Source organism: Lepidochelys olivacea (genome assembly GCF_965140295.1).
Source record: "Lepidochelys olivacea isolate rLepOli2 genome assembly, chromosome: 28".
Classification (NCBI taxonomy): domain Eukaryota; kingdom Metazoa; phylum Chordata; order Testudines; family Cheloniidae; genus Lepidochelys; species Lepidochelys olivacea.
Window position 1 is genome coordinate 4,410,894 of NC_140438.1, and position 17,842 is coordinate 4,428,735.

Consider the following 17,842-nt stretch of genomic DNA (forward strand, 5'->3'; position numbering starts at 1 on the left):
CACACTGCTCTGCTGGAGATTCAGCCAGACTCTCCAGGCCCTCTTATCACCCAACACAACAGCAACTGGCATCATGCGCCCAACTAAGCTACCTGAGTGCTTTACCTAAGCCACTCAAGGACAGATAGAAGACAACAGCCAATTTCCCAGCTCCCCAACCTCGCACACCGGCTGTTGTATAAATCCAGAATTATACCATCTTACAGTGCACTGGGAGCTGTATAATGTATAATTCGCCTTCCCCTCAATATAGGAAAGATATACACAACAAGCTAACCAAGCTGAGATTTTCCCCAGACACTTCACTCAAAATACACTGGTTAAGATAAAGCATAAAACAAGTTTATTAACTACAGAAAGATAGATTTTAAGTGATTATAAGTGATAGCCAACAGGTCAAAGCAAATTACTTAGGCTTAGTTTGAGTTTTTGCTTATTTGCTAACATACTAAATGGATAGAATTTGAATGAGCAATTTCTCACCCTGAGTGATGATACAAGCAGTCCTGCAAGTTTCCATACACAAGCTAGAAATCCCTTTACCCTGGGACCAGCATTTCCCCCAGTTCAGTCTTTGTTCCTCAGGTGTTTCCAGGAATTCTCTTGTGTGGGGAATGAGGCCAAGAGATGATGTCACACCCCATCTTAGGTAGCTTTTCCATATGGTGGGAACCCTTTCTTCCAAACTCAGTTTCCAGTCCAGTGTGTGGAAAAATACAGGTACGAAAATGGAGTTCAGTGTCATGTGGTCTTGTTGCATGCCCTGAAACATTCACAGGAAGGCTCAGCTCTTCCACGGGGTCCATTGCCTGTGCCAATGAGCCATCAGCACTGTCTAGCTTGTTCATTGTTTACTTGAAAGGGTAGTTGTGGGTGTTACCCAGAGTAAGCACATTGGAAATGCAGATACATAGTCAATATCCATAACTTCAGATACAAACATGATCCATGCACACAAATAGGATAATCATATTCAGCAAATCATAACTTCTCGAATGACACCGTACATGCTGCATCTTGCACAAAATGCATCATAATTATGTCCCAATCCTATTATAATCATACTGCTATGCTGAATATGGGCCATAGTGTCAGATAGGGCCTAATTTCAAGGCACAGGAGTTGGGAATGGAACTTCCCCTCCTTGTGGAACAGGAAATAACCCCCCAGCCAGAGCTGGGAAAACTTCCCAGACACCCAGTGCTGCAGCCTGAATCTACTGACACTTCATTAGTTACCACCACCCTTAATCTTTGTGGCAACTGCAAACTTTATCAGTGATTTTATATTCTCTTCTAGGTTATTGATAAGACTGTTCAATAGCACAGGGCTAAGAACCAATGCTTGTGGGAACCCACTAGAAATAAATCCACTCAACCATCGTTCCCCATTTACAATCACGGTTTTTAATCTATTTAATGTATGCCGTGTTTATTTTGTATCATTCTAGTTTTTTAGTCAAAATATTGTGCTGAACCAATTCATAGGCCTTGCAGAAGTCTAGGTATATTACATCAGTACTATTAGCTGCAGCCAAACTTTTGATCTCATCCAATAAGGATGTCCAGTTAGTTTGATAGGATCTATTTTCTCTAAACCTTTGTTAATGGGTACTAATTATATTACCCTCTTTAATTCTTTGTTAATGAACTTCAGTATCAGCTGCTCCATTATCTTGCCCAGTATCAATGTCAGACTGACACTCTTGTAATTAGCAGGGTCATCTCTTTTACACTTTTTAAATATTGGCACATCATTAGCTTTATTCCAATCTTCTGGAATATCCCCAGTGTTCCAAGTCCTAATTAAAATCAATATTAACAGTCCACCATGCTCCTCCACTAGGTCTTTTAAAACTCTTGGATACAAGTTATCTGGACCTGCTTATTTAAACATTTCTAACTTTAATAGCTGCTGTTTAACGTCCTTGTGAGCTATTGTTGGAATGGAAAGAGTGTCATAATCAACATCTTTTGATATGACTACATCATTTGTTTTTTTCCAAACCCAGGAGAGAAATATTGAAGACTTTTACCTCTTCTGCATTATTTTTTGATAATTCTGCCATTTCTGTTTAGTAATTTACCACTACCATTTTTAGGATTATATTTGTACTTAATATACTTTTAAAAACTTCCTTCTTATTTTCATTGATTGGTCATTGATTTCTGATAGCTTCCCTTACCAATTTTCTACAATTCTGATCTAACTTATATTCTTTACTTCCCCTTTCTTCCCTATATTTTATTTGGAGAGTGTTGGGATTCCTACCAAGGAGCACCAGCAAGGTACAGAGACAGTCCCATCTCTTTTATCAAGCTCTTGCTGGTAGGTATGTGATAAATGTGAAGATCCTGCCTCCGTCTGTCAGCTGGGAGACACAAAGGTTCTCTCTTTCTACCCTCTGATGCCTCCTGGCTGCTCTAGGCAAGGTTGGGGTGGGAATCCGTTAACATGTGCCTCCCAGAGCTTCCATTTACCTGGTGCTGCTGTTCCTTGAATAGTGAGGTTATGACTGGGGCAGCAGGTACTGAGTGTTGGACTCTTGCTCTTTCAGGGGCCGGTGACTTTCGAGGAAGTGGCTGTGTATTTCACCAGAGAAGAGGGGGCTCTGCTGGACCCCACTCAGAGAGCCCTCTACAGGGATGTCATGCAGGAGAACTATGAAACGGTGTTATTGCTGGGTAAGGAGTCCTGTCCCCTGGGTTATTAGAAGCTGTGGGGTCTCTAAAGAACTTGAGTAGTAATAACTTTATATCTTTATTCGTCATACAAGTTTTGACAAGTTTCCTTGCCCTCCTTTTTTTTCCTTATCTCCCACCCACTAGAATAATTTTTGGACATGTGCCTTTTTGGTGCCGTCAGTCATTTAAAAATTGCATTTAATGTATCCTTATTGGATACATTCATAACTACAGCTTTCATGCCTTTTCCTCATTTTAAGAAGAAAATATGCCATCTGTAGAATTCTAAATTGAGTAAATAGGTCGATGACTGATGCATGGCTTGTGTGACCATCAGATGAGCTCCTCTTTTGATAGGAGAGTTCATAATGTTGCCATTCAGGACCCCACAGGTGAAGGGATAACAGAGCCGTGGGACGGGAGGAGAAGGGGGAGTAGATAATTCTGAGATGCCAGGAAATAGCGAGGGGGTGTGCAGGGTTAGAGCTAAGAAGCAGCAGGGAGGGATGAGGTAGTGAGAGACGAGGAGGGAACACCAGAAGCTCCCAAGGTGCCGGGAGGTGGTGCCGGCTGAAAGTAATGGGAAGAAAGGGAGGAAGGGCACACAGGAAGTGGGCTGGGTGGGTGCGTGGGAGGGAGGAGAGGTTTGGGGATCTAGAGCTGTGGGGGGTCCCTAACCTAAGCATATTCCAAAACCATTCACACCAATCGGGCTTATCACTATACACCCATAGAGTCTGTTCCCCAATGTTCCGTTCCCAGATCTGATGCCGCAGAGTGTTTCCCCCACGTCCCCCTTCCCTTGCCTTGCCTGTGTCCCTGTTCCCATTCTCCCCCTTAATAAATCTGATTCCAATTTTCCTTCCACCCTGTTTAACCCCAGTTTATATAGTTATATTCTCAGCTATACCTTAACCAATCATTTTACTGAAATTTAACTAACCAATCCTCACATATTGTAACATAATTCTCTAACCAATTATATCCTACTACCCTAATTAACTTACACCTAACAAAATTAATTATACAGCAGACAGAAACAATTAGAGAACCAGACAGATTAACAATTGTGGTGGCCATAAAGATAAAACAATACAGAAATGAGGGTACGACGACCATTGATAAGTGTTTTCTTGCCAGACAGGATGATATCAAACTAAATTTTCTTTAAGCATCTTAAGATCTGTTTCTTTGTCTGGTGGTGATGGGCACTATCTGGACAGGATTGTCTTCCAAACAACCCAATAGCACCTTATGTGACTGGTTTGGGATATGACAATGTGATCGTTCGCTTCCCGGCTTATGGCTGCCCCTGCTGCTTAGCCAAAGGCCTTAGCCCAGTGGTCCCCAACATGGTGCCCATGGGCGCCATGGCACCTGCCGGGGCATTTTTGTGCATCCCCAGGACACCCCACTGGTTCTCGGTGGTATTTCGGCGGTGGTTCTTCTTGCTGCCACCACCGCTTCTCGGCGGCATTTTGGTGTCTGGTTCTTCTACTTGGCATTTCGGCGGCGGGGTGTCCGGCTCCCGCCACAGTCTTCTGGGAATAGCAATATGGTATTCCCACAAGAAAGGTTGGGGACCACTTCCTTAGCCTAAGAACATGGCCTCAGACTATCCTAGTGAGAGAAGGTCCATACACAGGCAGACTGAGATTTTGATTCTCTGTTTTTATACCCCTGTAACTAGCTAAGTGATAAAAATACACCTAAGTTCTTAAAGTATACGCTTTACAGGCAGGCCCAGAATATCTATATTCTCACAGTGGGTTGTACCCCTTCCCCCATTTTGTGTCGGTCTTGTCTATTTAGATTGTAAATTGTTCAGGGCATGGGCCATCCACTGTTTTGTGTTTGTACTTGTCCTAGCACAATGGGGACCCAGTGTTAGTTGGTCCTTAGGCACTAAGGTAATGAATATGATTTAGAATAATAACAACTCTCCTAGGTTGAGCAAAGGAAGTTGGCCTTGAGATGTTACTGCATAAAAATGAGCTGGGCTTAAAATCATGGAATATTCTTTGTGACAAGTATCCCACAAATTCTACTGATCTTCCTTGTTTTCTTTGCCTTGAGCAGGGTTTCCAGTTTCCAAGCCTGATGTGATCTCGCAGCTGGAACGAGGGGAAGAGCCGTGGGTCCCAGACTTCCACGGCTCTGAGAAAAAAGTGCTCCCGAGAGCTGCCTGCACAGGTGAGGAATTGGTTAAAGCAACTCAAAAACTGTCCATGAATACAGGAAACATTTGGGATGCCCTACAAAGACCTTGTGAGCTCTCCAAGTTCAGGATTGTTCCCTGCAGATGTGGAATCATTAGGCAGATGTCACTCATGGCCTCACACCTATCCTGACTGACAACTGGCAGCAGGTCCCTCCCTGATCTCGCTTTCCCCTGAGTGTTCTGGTGAGATGCAGACCAAAACTGATCCCTTCCTCTCTCCTCTGGGGAAGGGTTTGGGGAAAATCAGCTCCTGATAGGTTTGTTCTCTCCCGCACATATTTTGGTTTGTTCATCCCTTTTTCCATTCCTGTCTCTGAGATTTCCTTTCTCTCAGGCACAGGGAGTGACCTATGTCTGGATTCTCTCTGTCTCCCATCAGCTGTTGGAATGGTGAGTGAGAATAAGGAGAATCCCCAGAAGGAAGATGCTGAGCAAGTAGAACCATATGGGACGTTATCAGGAAGATCCAAAGGGAATGATTCCGGGAGTTGTGCACTCCCAGCAAAAGCCTGTGAGACTCAGCAGATGCCAGAGGAAAACTTCAGTAGCCACTCAGACCTTATTACACACGGGAGAATCAATTTGGAAGAGGCATGCTACATATGTCATGAATGTGGGAAAACCTTCAATGGAAGCTCAGACTTTTTCACACATCAGGGAATCCACAGAGGAGAGAGACGCTACATGTGCTCTGAGTGTGGGAAACGCTTCAATCGGAGCTCACACCTTATCACACATCAGACAATCCACACGGGTGAGAAACCTTATGGATGCTCTGATTGTGGGAAACGCTTCAATCGGAGCTCATACCTTATCATACATCGGAGAATCCATACGGGTGAGAAACCTTATGGATGCTGTGAGTGTGGAAAACGCTTCAGTTGGAGCTATGCCCTTATCGCACATCGGAGAATCCACACAGGAGAGACGCCCTACACATGCTCTGAGTGTGGGAAAAGCTTTAATCGGCACTCACAGCTTATTACACATCATAGAATCCACACAGGAGAGAAACCCTACACGTGCTCTGAATGTGGGAAATGCTTCAGTCGGAGGTCTGCCCTTATCACACATCGGAGAATCCACACAGGAGAGATGCCCTACACATGCTCTGAATGTGGGAAAAGCTTCAATCAGAGCTCAAACCTTATCACACATCGTAGAATCCACACAGGAGAGATGCCTTTCACGTGCTCTGAGTGCGGGAAAAGCTTCAAACAGAGCTCTACCCTGAGCAGACATCAGAGAATCCACACAGGAGAGAGACCCTACACATGCTCTGAGTGCGGGAAAAGCTTCATTGAGCGCTCAGACCTTGTCAGACATCGTAGAATCCACAGTGGAGAGAGACCCTACACATGCTCTGCGTGTGGGAAAAGCTTCAATCAGCGGTCATTCCCTATTAGACATCAGGAAATCCACATGGGAGAGAACTGTAAGAAATGCCTGGACTAGGGCTGGCCAAAGATTTGTTTTTAAAAGTATTACATTTACTAATGTATAGTGATCTTTGCACCATCTTCACCATGGTCTCTCAGCTCCCCTAGATGAGTTGCCTGCTTCTGCCTTTTGCAGCTCACCCTTCTTTGGGGTCAGTCCTGTGATCTTTTCTATCAACTCCTTTCTTTTTTAGTCATAAGAGTGTGTCCCCCTCCAGCCAGGAATGTTCATCAGCTCCAGAGAGATGGTTTGATCCCAACAAGCTACACTGAGGAAAAAACTACCTGTGCCTTACATCCACTAGGACTGTACATGGCATTGGCTGCTCAAGTTAGTGATCTTGGTGTAAAAAGACAGTTATAGTTGTAGAGCAGATACAGCCCAGGTGCAGTGGTTGACATTAGCTTTCCCCTTGGCCTTACCTAAACTCCATCACTTTTCCTAGTCTAAACAAACTCTGAGCATCCCGGTTATACTGTTCCCCCATTTCAAAGCAATTGTTAGTCATCAAGTTTCCCCTTTGGGAACAAATTGTTTCTTTCCCAATTGCTCTGATGTTACTTCAGGTTGTGCTGGAGAGCAGATATTTTTGCTACCATTTTCCTCACTTAAAATATATTGAACTATAACAAAGAGCAGGAACAGGGCAGGGATAGGGAAAAATGTCATTTCACCCTCTGTAACAACAGAAGAAGATAGGGTAAGTCAGAAGGATTCCCCATCACCATCCCAATCCTCTATTGTTCAATTGCTTAGGTCAATATTTTTTCTAAAGGGCTGGAAAGAGGATTCCTTAGTAAATGACATGTAAATAGGCAAAATACTCATACATTTGGCTCCCACTGCAGTTCTGGCCCAGGCCCTGCAGGAGATGGCTCTTGAAGATATCTCCTTCCTAATCAGGTGCATGTTGCCTATTATTTGGGAAATACAATCCCTTTTTAGGTAGAGATGGGAAAAATGGAAGTGACGTTTCTGTTCAGCTCACCCCTGGGAGATGCTGCAAATGTGTAGAAAATAGAATCTGTGTTGAATGTGATAGAGCTGCAGAAAGATACCTATTTTTAATAGCTACCTGACGTTTAGTGTCTTACAGGGATTCTAAAATGCACCTGAATTTAGTCCCTAATTTTAAATCTGTGCCACCAGATGAAAGAAATAAAAGGGCATATTTGGGGGATTTATACCTCATTATCGCGACTGATATGTTGTGTGGTTGGTGAAGAATTCTACCCCCGAGAAGTGTAAAATTACTCCAAGTAAGGTCAATGATTTGACAAGAACTCAGGTAGAAATTGCAGGTACAAGTGGTTGATTTTCACCCAAAGAGATGGACGCTGTGGTGACCTGTGGCCCAGGTAAACTGTTTTTAGAACGCTGCTCCCTAGTTAAGTGGCATTGATCACACTCCTAAAGAATGCCATGATTAAATTGGGAACAACTGTCTTTTACCATTTGGATCCAAAGTTAGATGAAGCACAGAGAGAAACAGCCGATTCCTTCAGAGCCATTCCATGCCTATGGGTCCCAATCTGGCTGCCTTGTTGGACAAGAAGCACTTCCATGCTGGACAAATGATGGTAGCCAATGAGGGAATGTATCAGATTCCAAGTTCACAGGATACTTGGATGCTGAGTCCTGACTCTGTGGTTTTGTCTCTTAGTTTTGGTCTTGAGTCTTATGCATTTGTATCATTTCTCCACCTCCTGCTACTTTGAAAGATTAGAAAGTGTGAAAATAGAGCACAGGTGGTTTTTCTCATCATGCAACTTTCCCACATAGTGTGAGACCCCTTTCCACCCACACTTACGGGAGAAGACCCAGGGAGAAATGAACTCACAGAAATGGAAGGCTCCTAGGTTATTATAGAATGTGACTTCACACAAAGCTCACTGGGTGGAAATGGGAATCGAGAGAAAACTGCCCTATAGGTTTATATTTTGTAATCTTTGAGTAAGTTGTTACCAGCAACAATGAAATTAAACATGAAGTTAATTAATGTAATGAAAGAGGCTGATTCTGTGATAACTTTCAGTGTTACAATATAATTCAGCTTTTCTTCTAGTTCTCTCCCTGCCCCCTCCTACTATATAGGAAATGGTGGCTAATCCTGAAATTAAAACCTCACTCTAAAGGAATTAGAGTGGGGGAATATGTGAGAGAAATAGCATGTACGAGAATAGAGACCCAGTATAGCTGTAATTATTTGTATTTCAAATGGAATTTATTTTGATAAATTTTAAAATCTTCTGTTAAGAGGAAAATTATTTGAGACAAGATGTGAACCTTTTATTCAGTGAGAGGAGAACAGCCAGAGAGTTCCCCAGGTCCCTTCTCGCAAATTAAAGGTGTCACATCAGGCAGGAGATATCAAAATCTAACACGGTGATGAATGTGTGATGGTAGCTTTTCTGGGTTGTTTTTTTGGTTTGGTTTGGTTTTTTAATTTACTTTTTGTTTTGTTTTTGCAATCAGTCATTTTTATACGTGCTGAGGCCCCTTTTCCTTTTGATCACACCTATTTAACCCCCAGGCCTGGCTCTGAAAACCTCCTCAGAACTGGCCTTGTGTTTCTTCATGTTTGATGTCTTTGGGGTTCACACACCCACACGACATGGAGTTCACAGCAACAGATACTATGAGAAGCCTGCTGGGTTAAGTGGGCCTTTTCCAAACTGACATTAGCCCAAAGTCTGCCTCAATTCAGCTGGATTGGAACATGTCTGTATCAAAGGAGTGGTTCACTCCTGATTTTCCCAGAGACCTCGGGGGAGGTGTGGTAAGATAGGATAAGTAGGAATTGACAACAATGAAGTTAAAGGTAAGGGTGAGCAGGTCAACAAACCTGTTATTTTCATTCCCTCTGACACATCTGTCACTGGTCATTCTCAGGCAGCACGCTGGGCGAGATGGACCATTGGTCTGACCCTGTATTACCAGTCTTTCATTTTTATGTAAACCATCTACAGCCTTGTCTACACTGGCAAGCTTCTGCACAGGAAAGCAGCTTTCTGTGGTGTAACGTCTGAGGTGTACGCACGGCCAAGCCACTTAGTGCGCAGAAACTGCGCAGCTATAGCACTGTAAAAAACCCACCTCAACAAGTGTTGTACAGCTCTCTGCACCGGGGGTACAGCACCGCGGGGCCGGTGTAGACACTCTGGTGGATTACAGGGCTTGTGATTGGCCTCCGGGAGGTGCCCCACAATCCCTGTTCTCGTCTCTCTGGTCATCAGTTTGAACTCTACTGCACTGCCCTCAGGTGACCGACCACGAACCCCACCCTTAAATTCCTTGGGAATTTTGAAAGTCCCCTTCCTGTTCGCTCGGTGATGCATGCAGTGGTCTCAGCGCATCTTTCCAGGTGACCATGCCTGCTCCACGCACCAGGTGATCCCTCCCCTTGGAGCAATGCCAACCTGCTGAACCTCATAGCATTTGGGGAGAGGAGGTTTTCCACTCCCAGCTGTGCTCCAGATGTGGAAATTATGATACCTACAGACAGATTTCACGATGTATGAGAGAAAAGGGCCATGACCAGGACACACTGCAGTGCGGGGTCAAAGTGAAGGAGCTGCGGAACACCCACCACAAGGCAGAGGAAGCAAACTGCCACTCCAGTGCTGCACCCACAAGCTCTCACTTCTACAAAGAGCTGGGAGCGATACTCACTGGTGATCCCACCTCCACTGTGAAGGCTGCTGTGGATACTTCAGTGGCTCATATGCCAGTCGAGAGTGGACTGAGCCAGGAGGAGGAAATCTTGGACGAGGATGTGGAGGAGGACCCAGAGGCAGAGGACAACTCGGAGGTCAAAGATGCATGGAGCCCGGAGTTCTTCTCTACCCCGGAGGAGGCTAGCCAGTCACAGCAGTCAGAGTTGGTGAAGCACAAACAGGAGAGGAGGCCTTTGGTAAGTGGCTTTGATCTGGGTAATCACTGAAGCGAGTTGTTGGGGATAGGAGGGTTGCAGAAAGCAGGCTTGTGTCTGTATGATGTGCATACCACCACGTGCCTAGTCTGAGTGGCGGAACAGGGTGATGATTGACTCCCTCACTTCATGGGAATCTGCCTCAGAGATCTCCATGAAACTCTCATGATACTGGGCAATCCGCTGCTGCAGGATCTTTGGCAGAGTTGCTTTGTTTCTTGCCCCATTAAGGGTAATTTTCCTGTGCCACTCTGGAGTCACCGGGGGGAGGAGGGGCAGAGACCATTGCTGCACACAGGTGAGCCACGTAAGGGCCAGGGCGGACACCACAGTCTTGGAGAAGACCATCCTTTGATTCCCTGCTCACCCTCAGGAGCAAGATATCTTCCGTAATGGAAACAGCCTGTGGGAAAATGTGGGCACACAAATGATTATAAGGCCCCCTGCCTACAGTGCTGTCTCTCCCCAAGAGCCACGTGTCCGCTGTATAGTACCGTCCTGGACAGTGATTTCCCCTACCCCCGCTGTTACCATTTTGGCGGTCATGGGGCTCATGTGTGCTTGGCTGGGGACAGCCAGTTAGTGATAGGTATGTGAATAGTGGTTGTATTTTAAATCACTGCATCAGTGGTCTGTGTGTTGCAAACAATACTGCTTGTGTAAAATGTTGCATTTTTACTTTCAGATATGACCTTGAGAGCCCAGTCTCCCTCTTTGTTATTGACGGCTGTTCAGAATTAGAAAGTGGCCATGAAGAACTAAAGAGAATTTTCTGCATGATATCATGATGCACTCCATGGCCAAAAGACAAGAATTGAAGGAGTGTCGGGACAGCGAGAAGAGGGACTGAAAGGAGAATGAGGTGCGCCAGAACAAAGCCACGTATGGGCTCTTAAACGTTATGGAGTGCCAAGCGGACACAGTCCAGGCGCTACTCGCACTGCCAACCAAGCAGGTCCATGCCCACCCTCCCTTGCAGACACTATCGCAAAACTCTTTCCCTTGCGCCTCCCTGACACCGTCAACACACTCTTCTCAACCTCCTGCCTCCAGTCTGTACCTGCTGCATTCCACCCCTGCCCCATCACAGTCCAGCCCTGTGGACTCCCATTACCCACTGCACTCCACACCTGTCCCTCTGCAGTTTATTCGTGCTGAAGTACAGTACCCGCTGCACTGTACTCCAAAGGATAACGTTGCATATAATACCTGGACATACACAAATCTTTAACCATCCCGGGACCTCACCTCCTTATGGGACCGTCCCTTCCCCCATCCCCCACAGTGCTGATTCATTTTTCTTTTTTGTTTGTTTGTCTCTCTCCTCTGGTGGTTGCTTTTTAATAAAAGAATAGTTTTGGTTTGAAAGCAATCTATATTCCATTAATTGAAAGCAAACAGAGCCCTGCAAAGCAACAAGCAGTTTTCTTAAGTCTTCATAGTGCATCATCTGCACCAATCACCTCCTAACATCACAAGCTGTGATACAACATGGCCAGAGGGCAGCAAGCAGGAGAGTGTTTTTTTTTTTGTAGCCAAAAAAAGGTGTTTTTATTTGCATAACACACTTAAAAAACTAAACCAACAGCATATGCAATGTGTAACACAGCAGCCAAACACAATTGTTTTCTCATTAGCTTCAGGGGAGGGAAGTGTTCAAGCTTGCCTGGGCCCAGAGTGGGGGGCTTCCTTGACTCTCGTCTTCCACCCTTCCGAGTTACCTGGTGGCCCAGAGCGAGGGGGCTTCATCGACTCTCAAGGTCTGCCACCCCGTCGAGTTACTGGCGCCACACCCAGTGTCACCAACAATTGCCTCCTTTGAAAGCACCCAACAAGAGGGGCAGGCTGTGGGGTGGACAATCCGAGGGGCGAGCACATGCACCCACGTGTGAAAGGACCCCTCTAAAGTAGTGGTGTCCACAGCAGCAATGGCTGGGGCTGGGGTCCCTTACTCTCTCCCCCAATCAAAGGGTCAAACAAAGGGAACCAGATGGGGACACCGAGCAGAGAACCTCGGACAGCACGCACCACTCCTCAAAAGCATCAAGGGAGTTGGACGCTGCCCAGAGGAACTCCGCCTGGATACGTGAATGGACCGAGGATCGGAAAACAGCCCCACAGTCACAGGAAACTCCATCGGCCAGCCTCCTCTCTCTGGTTTTATAGATGGCTGTTTTAGCGAGGGCCAGGAGGAGGTTAACTAGGAGATCCTGCGACTTTGTGAGGCCACAGATGGGGAGTGCATAAATAAAAAGCTGAGGGGAAAAATGCAACCAAAAACATAATAGAAGATTTGTGAGGAGCCGGAACAGGGGCTGAAGCCTGGCGCACTCCAAATATATGTGCGCCAGGGTTTCCCTCACACTGCAAAAGGGACAAGTATCTGGGATGGGGGTGAACCGCCCCAAGTACGTGCCCGTGCCTACAGCTCCGTGAAGGAGCCGCCAGCTGATGTCCCCGATGGGCCTCGGAACCAAGGTGGAATATAGGCTGGCCCACTAAGGATGCTCACCCTCCAAAGGTGGCAGAAGGTCTTGCCACTTTGTGTCGGGGCGGGACACTAGGGTGAGGGCGTGAAGGGAGTGGCGCACGAGCATGTGTAGATGTTTCCTTAGCGCAGTTTGGAAGCATACCGGCTGTAGGTCATGCGAGGAACGAGGTCTGGGGAGCCCCATGGGCCGAGCAAGCATCAGGGGATCCAGCCAGTCTCCCCGGTCGTAGTCCAGGAGGTCTCCAACTCTCGTGACTTCTGACAGGATCAAGCTCTGGAGCACCGAGCGGGACGCCGCCACCTGCACACGGAGCTGGGGGTTGTGTAGCAGGGGTTCTGCGAGGAGATCTGCCCCCTTGGTGGCCGCCATGGATCTGGTCATTAAAAACAGTTTCCAAGTCCAGAGGAGGTCCTGGTAGAAGACCGGCAGCCCAGAGAGGTCTTGCGGAAGACCTCCCGGACGGAGATAAAAGAGCTGACGATCATATGGGAGCCCTCGGATGTGGCATAGGATGGCGTCCGCCAGTATGCTCCACGCCGAACTGCCTGCACCATAGAGGAGCTTCTGTAGGGCCTGGAGGCGGAAGACGCGGACCTGAGTGTGCAGACACTTCAAGCCCTGTGCTCCTTCCTTCAGGGGTAGATGAAGAACCCCTACAGGGGCCCAGTGCATTCCTGACCAAAAGAACCCTAGAATTGATGTCCGGAGGTTGGTCAGGAAACCTGGGGCTGGGATCAGGGTGTTGAGCCGGTACCAGAGCATGGACAGGACTAGTTGATTAAGCACCAGTGCTCTCCCTCGGAGGGAGAGACATTGGAGTAGTCCAGTCCATTTCCGGAGCCGCTCTATCACCCCGCCCTCTAAATTTTCCCAGTTCTCCGGCGGAGAGGGATGTGTGGCAGAAAGGTAAACGCTGAGGTAGAGTAGCAGACCCGCGCTCCACCGGATAGTCTGAAGCGCGGGTGGGAGGGAGCTCGCCTGCCGCCAGTCTCCTATCGCCAAGCCAGAGCTCTTGACCCAGTTGACCCAGGCGGAGGAGGCTGCCGAATCGATGGCCTGGCAAGCCTCCACCCACGCCAAGTCACCCGGGTCCTGGATCACGAGGATCATGTCATCAGCATACGCTGACAGGACCAGCCGCAGCTCCGGCTCCTGCAGCACCAACCCTGTCAACCTCCTGCGGAGGAGACAGAGGAAGGGCTCAAACACCAAAGCGTACAGCTAGCCCGAGAGGGGGCACCTCTGCCGTACTCCTCGCCTGAAGCTGACCGGTTCAGTCAGGGTCCAGTTGAGCTTAAACAGACTCTCTGTGGAAGCATACAGCACCCGGAGAAAACCCACAAACTGGGGTCCGAAGCCAAACGCCTGCAGAGTGCTCAGGAGGTACCCGTGGTCCACACTATTGAAAGCCTTCTCTTGATCTAGGCACAGGAGGGCGAACGACAGACCGTCTCCACTTCCGAGTTCCAAAAGGTCCCGAACCATAAATAGGTTATCAAAGATACTGCGGTCCAGGACGCTGTAGGTCTGGTCTGGGTGGATCACGTCCGCCAGCACAGACTCTAGCTACAGCAAGATTGCTTTCGCTACAATTTTGTAGTCCGTGCTGAGGAGCGAGACGAGGCTCCAATTTCGTAAATTGCGGAGGTCCCCCTTCTTCGGCAATAAGGCAAGCACAGCTCACCTGCACGAAAGAGGGAGGACCCTGCTCTGCAGAGACTCAGCCCAGATGGTGACTAGGTCTGGGCCGAGGACATCCCAAAACACGCAGTAGAACTCCACAATCAGCCCGTCCATACCAGGAGACTTATTAGTGAGCATACAACGGAGGGCTTCCGAGAACTCAGCCAGAGTGAGAGGCAACTCTAGCCGGTCTCGGTCGCTCATGCTGACCGTAGGGAGCTCCTCCCAGAGCACTCTGCAAGCACTAGGGTCGGTCGGATCCAGGGAGAAAAGACTTGCATAGAAGGCTCGGGCCCTCCCGTACATCTCCACCAGTTCCGTAAAGGGGGGGCCATCCTCTGCCAGGAGGCAGGTGATGTGTTTCTTAGCCCACCTCATTTTCTCCAGGTCATAGAAGTAGCGGGAGCCGCGATCCATCTCCCGAAGGAGGCGGATGCGGGATCGAACAAAGGCGCCCCGGCCCCGCTGGTCCTTGAGGGCCCGGAGCTCCTCCCGCTTCTCCCGGCATGCTCCGTAGAGGAGCGGGTCCTCGGGGCTGGCGGCCAAACATCTCTCCAGCTCTAAGACCTCCTGTTCCAACTGCTCCATCACCGCATTTCTCCGTCAGCTGGTGCCCCGGGTGTAGTCGCGGCAGAAAAGCCAGGCGCGCACCTTCCCCAGGTCCCACCATCGCCGCGACGAGGGAAAGCCATGCCGCTGCCCTCGCCAGGCCAGCCAGAATTCCCGGAAGGACATCACAAAGCCCTCATCCTCCAACAGGCTGTTGTTAAAATACCAATTGGCCAGCCCCGGCCTCTCCGCACAGAGGGAGGCTGTCACGGTGGCTAGGTGATGGTCAGAAAATGGGGCCAGCCGAATGCTGGAGGAGTTGCCTCGTGAGAGATGGAAGCGTGATAAATAAATGCGGTCCAACCGGGATTGGCTCGACCGATGGGCTTCCACCGAGACAAAGGTGAATGTGGAAATGTTATCCAGGTGGTGGTCACACCAGATGTCCACTAGGGAGTGATGTCTGACTATCTCCCAGAGGGTGTCCGCGGTGGCTGGGCTCTGCTCGGTCCCCGAGCGATTCCGCTCGGTCCCCGAGCGATTCCGCTCCTCGGGGGTTGTATTAAAATCCCCTCTCAGGACCAGGCACTCATGAGAATCTAAGGTGCCGAGGAAGGCAGATGCCCGCTGATAAAATTGCAGCCGCTCCGGGCCCGATATCGGGGCATAGACGTTAATGAGGTTAACCACGAGCCCCTCCATACGGACCCGGAGATGCAGCAGGCGACCTGGCACGGCCTCGGCGACCCCTAGCACCTCGGGCCGTAGGTTGGGGGAGAACAGGGTTGCCACTCCATCCTGTCGAACCGTGGAATGTCTAAAGTAGACCCTGTCCCTCTACTCCAGCCGCCAATTGTCTTCGGCGGTCGGATCCGTATGGGTCTCCTGCAAGAAAACCACAGCGTACCCTCTCTCCCGAAGAAAGGAGAGCACCTGGGACCTGCGGAGAGCCATCCTACAACCCCGGGTGTTCAATGTTGCAATGGTAAGTGGTTTCATGGGGGGGGTCCAGGGGGATCCTCACTGGCAGGGACGCTCACATCCACCAGCGGGCCGCGCAACAGTCTTTGACCCATCCCGTAGATAAGTAATTGGTCACGGAAGACGCGGACCTGCCAGTAGGCCGCAGCATCCCGCTTCCCTGTCCCTTTACCTTCCCCCATGAGGCCCTTGTGGCCCGGAGGATTTGAGAAAAGTCCCCCCATCGCTGGAGAGCAAGCTGTACCTTGTTGTGGGAGCCACAGACATCCTCTAAAAACTTCCTCAGCTCTCCTCGCAGCTCATGGGGGAGGGTGGGGTTACGGTTTCCTGGTGCACCCTTGGTGCAGCCCTGTGGCCCACTAAAATGGGCAAGCAGAGTGCGGACCCCCGACGGGGTACCTGATGGGCTGGAGCTTCTAGGCCCGCCTCAAGCCCTGGGGCGATAGGGGGCGGTGGAGGGAAAATAATAGCCCCTAATGAGTCGGGGCAGGAGAACACAAAGGCCACTCCCTGGGAGGTCATCAGTTGGAAAAGGGAAGGAGACAGTCCCGGGGGCGGCAATAACATTGCAGGAGGTAAACTGGATAGGGGCAGAGACGAGGTTCTGGGTTTCGGGAGGCAAGCAGCTGGATGAAGGCGCCTCCCGATCAGGCTCGAGGGTTAAGGGGGTGGGGAGGGAGCTATCAGTGATACCGGGCACGGGCTCTATGGTGGATTTAGCGGCCACAGCATCAGGAGGTGGATTATCTTCTGCAGGGCCCCCACCTGGGAAGGAAGTCACTTGCTCCGCACCAACGAGGGATGCCCCTGGTGACTCGTGTCCCGGCCACGTGGCACCGGCTGTCACCTGAGCAGGCTCGGTGGTCTTCAGGGGGGTGCCATCAGCGGCTGGGTTGATGGAGGAGTCCAGGGGTGCCTCGGAGGTGGGAGCAGAAGCAGCAGTTAGGGGGAGGGAGCATGGGGAAAAGAGGGGTGGAGCGAGGTCGCCCAAATCGAGGTTTGCTGGCAAAAGGTCATCCTCCCCTTGGGTGACCGGGGTCGGATCTAGGGCCTCGATCTCCTTGAACATGGAGGAGAGGACACTTTCCGTCGCCCTGGGGTTCTCCCCGCTTGCACCCGCCATGACAGTTGCCTCGGGGTTCATGGGGGCTTTCTCGAGAGTCTCGGAGGGGAGGGTCTCCCGTGGAGGGGAGACACTACCTTCTGGTGCTACCACGTCTTTCCCGGCTGACACCGGTGGATGGGACGCACTCGTGGGCAAAGTGGAAGGTTCGGCATCGGTTTCCCCCTTCCTGGTCTTCCGGGGGGCCTCTGCCTCGGGTAGATGAAGCGGAGCTCGAGCCTTCCGCTTTCCTCGCTTCCCCTGGACTAGGGCCCAGCCCTCCATGGCATCATCTGGGGGCTGGTTAGCAGGGGTCGTGTCAGGGGGTAAAGGCGATGGCTCAGGGACTGGGGGGGGATGGTGGGGCAGCATAAGGGAGGGAGGATGCTCCCTGGGGGAAGCTCTCTCCCATGCTTGGTGGTAACTCTGCCACACTCTCCTTCATCGGCCCTGTCAGATTGTCAGCAGTGAGGGTGGGGCTCTCCCGCTCGTCTGGGCGTTGTAGGGGAGGTGCCCCTTGGGCCTGAGTGGGAGAAGTGGTGGTCCGAAGAGGAGGGGGAGCGTGTTCGGGTATTGGGCTGCCAGAAGCGTTGGCAATGATGGGCCGATGTCCTGCCGGGTCTCGGGGATCCCAGATGTCCCTCTGTGCTGAGCTAAGGGTCAGTCCCTCCAGACATGCCCTGACGCCCGGCAGAGGTAGCACCGGGCTTCCCCCATGGAGAAATACACCTGGTAACGGGCCCCCTGGTGGGGGACTAG

The 17,842-nt window shown here is 49.8% G+C and overlaps 1 protein-coding gene across 1 annotated transcript in view; it reads left to right on the forward strand.

Annotated features, from left to right (window-relative positions):
* The window catches only part of LOC311514002 (uncharacterized protein), a 35,288-nt gene extending 23,644 nt beyond the window's left edge, over nt 1–11,644 (forward strand). Inside the window, exons 3-6 of the mRNA XM_084616258.1 lie at nt 2,558–2,684; nt 4,764–4,877; nt 5,285–10,258; nt 10,962–11,644. Of these exons, the coding sequence (XP_084472384.1) occupies nt 2,558–2,684; nt 4,764–4,877; nt 5,285–6,360 (1,317 nt within the window). The 3' untranslated portion in view covers nt 6,361–10,258; nt 10,962–11,644. The remainder of the gene's footprint in view (nt 1–2,557; nt 2,685–4,763; nt 4,878–5,284; nt 10,259–10,961) is intronic.
* The last annotated feature ends 6,198 nt before the right edge of the window (nt 11,645–17,842 follow it).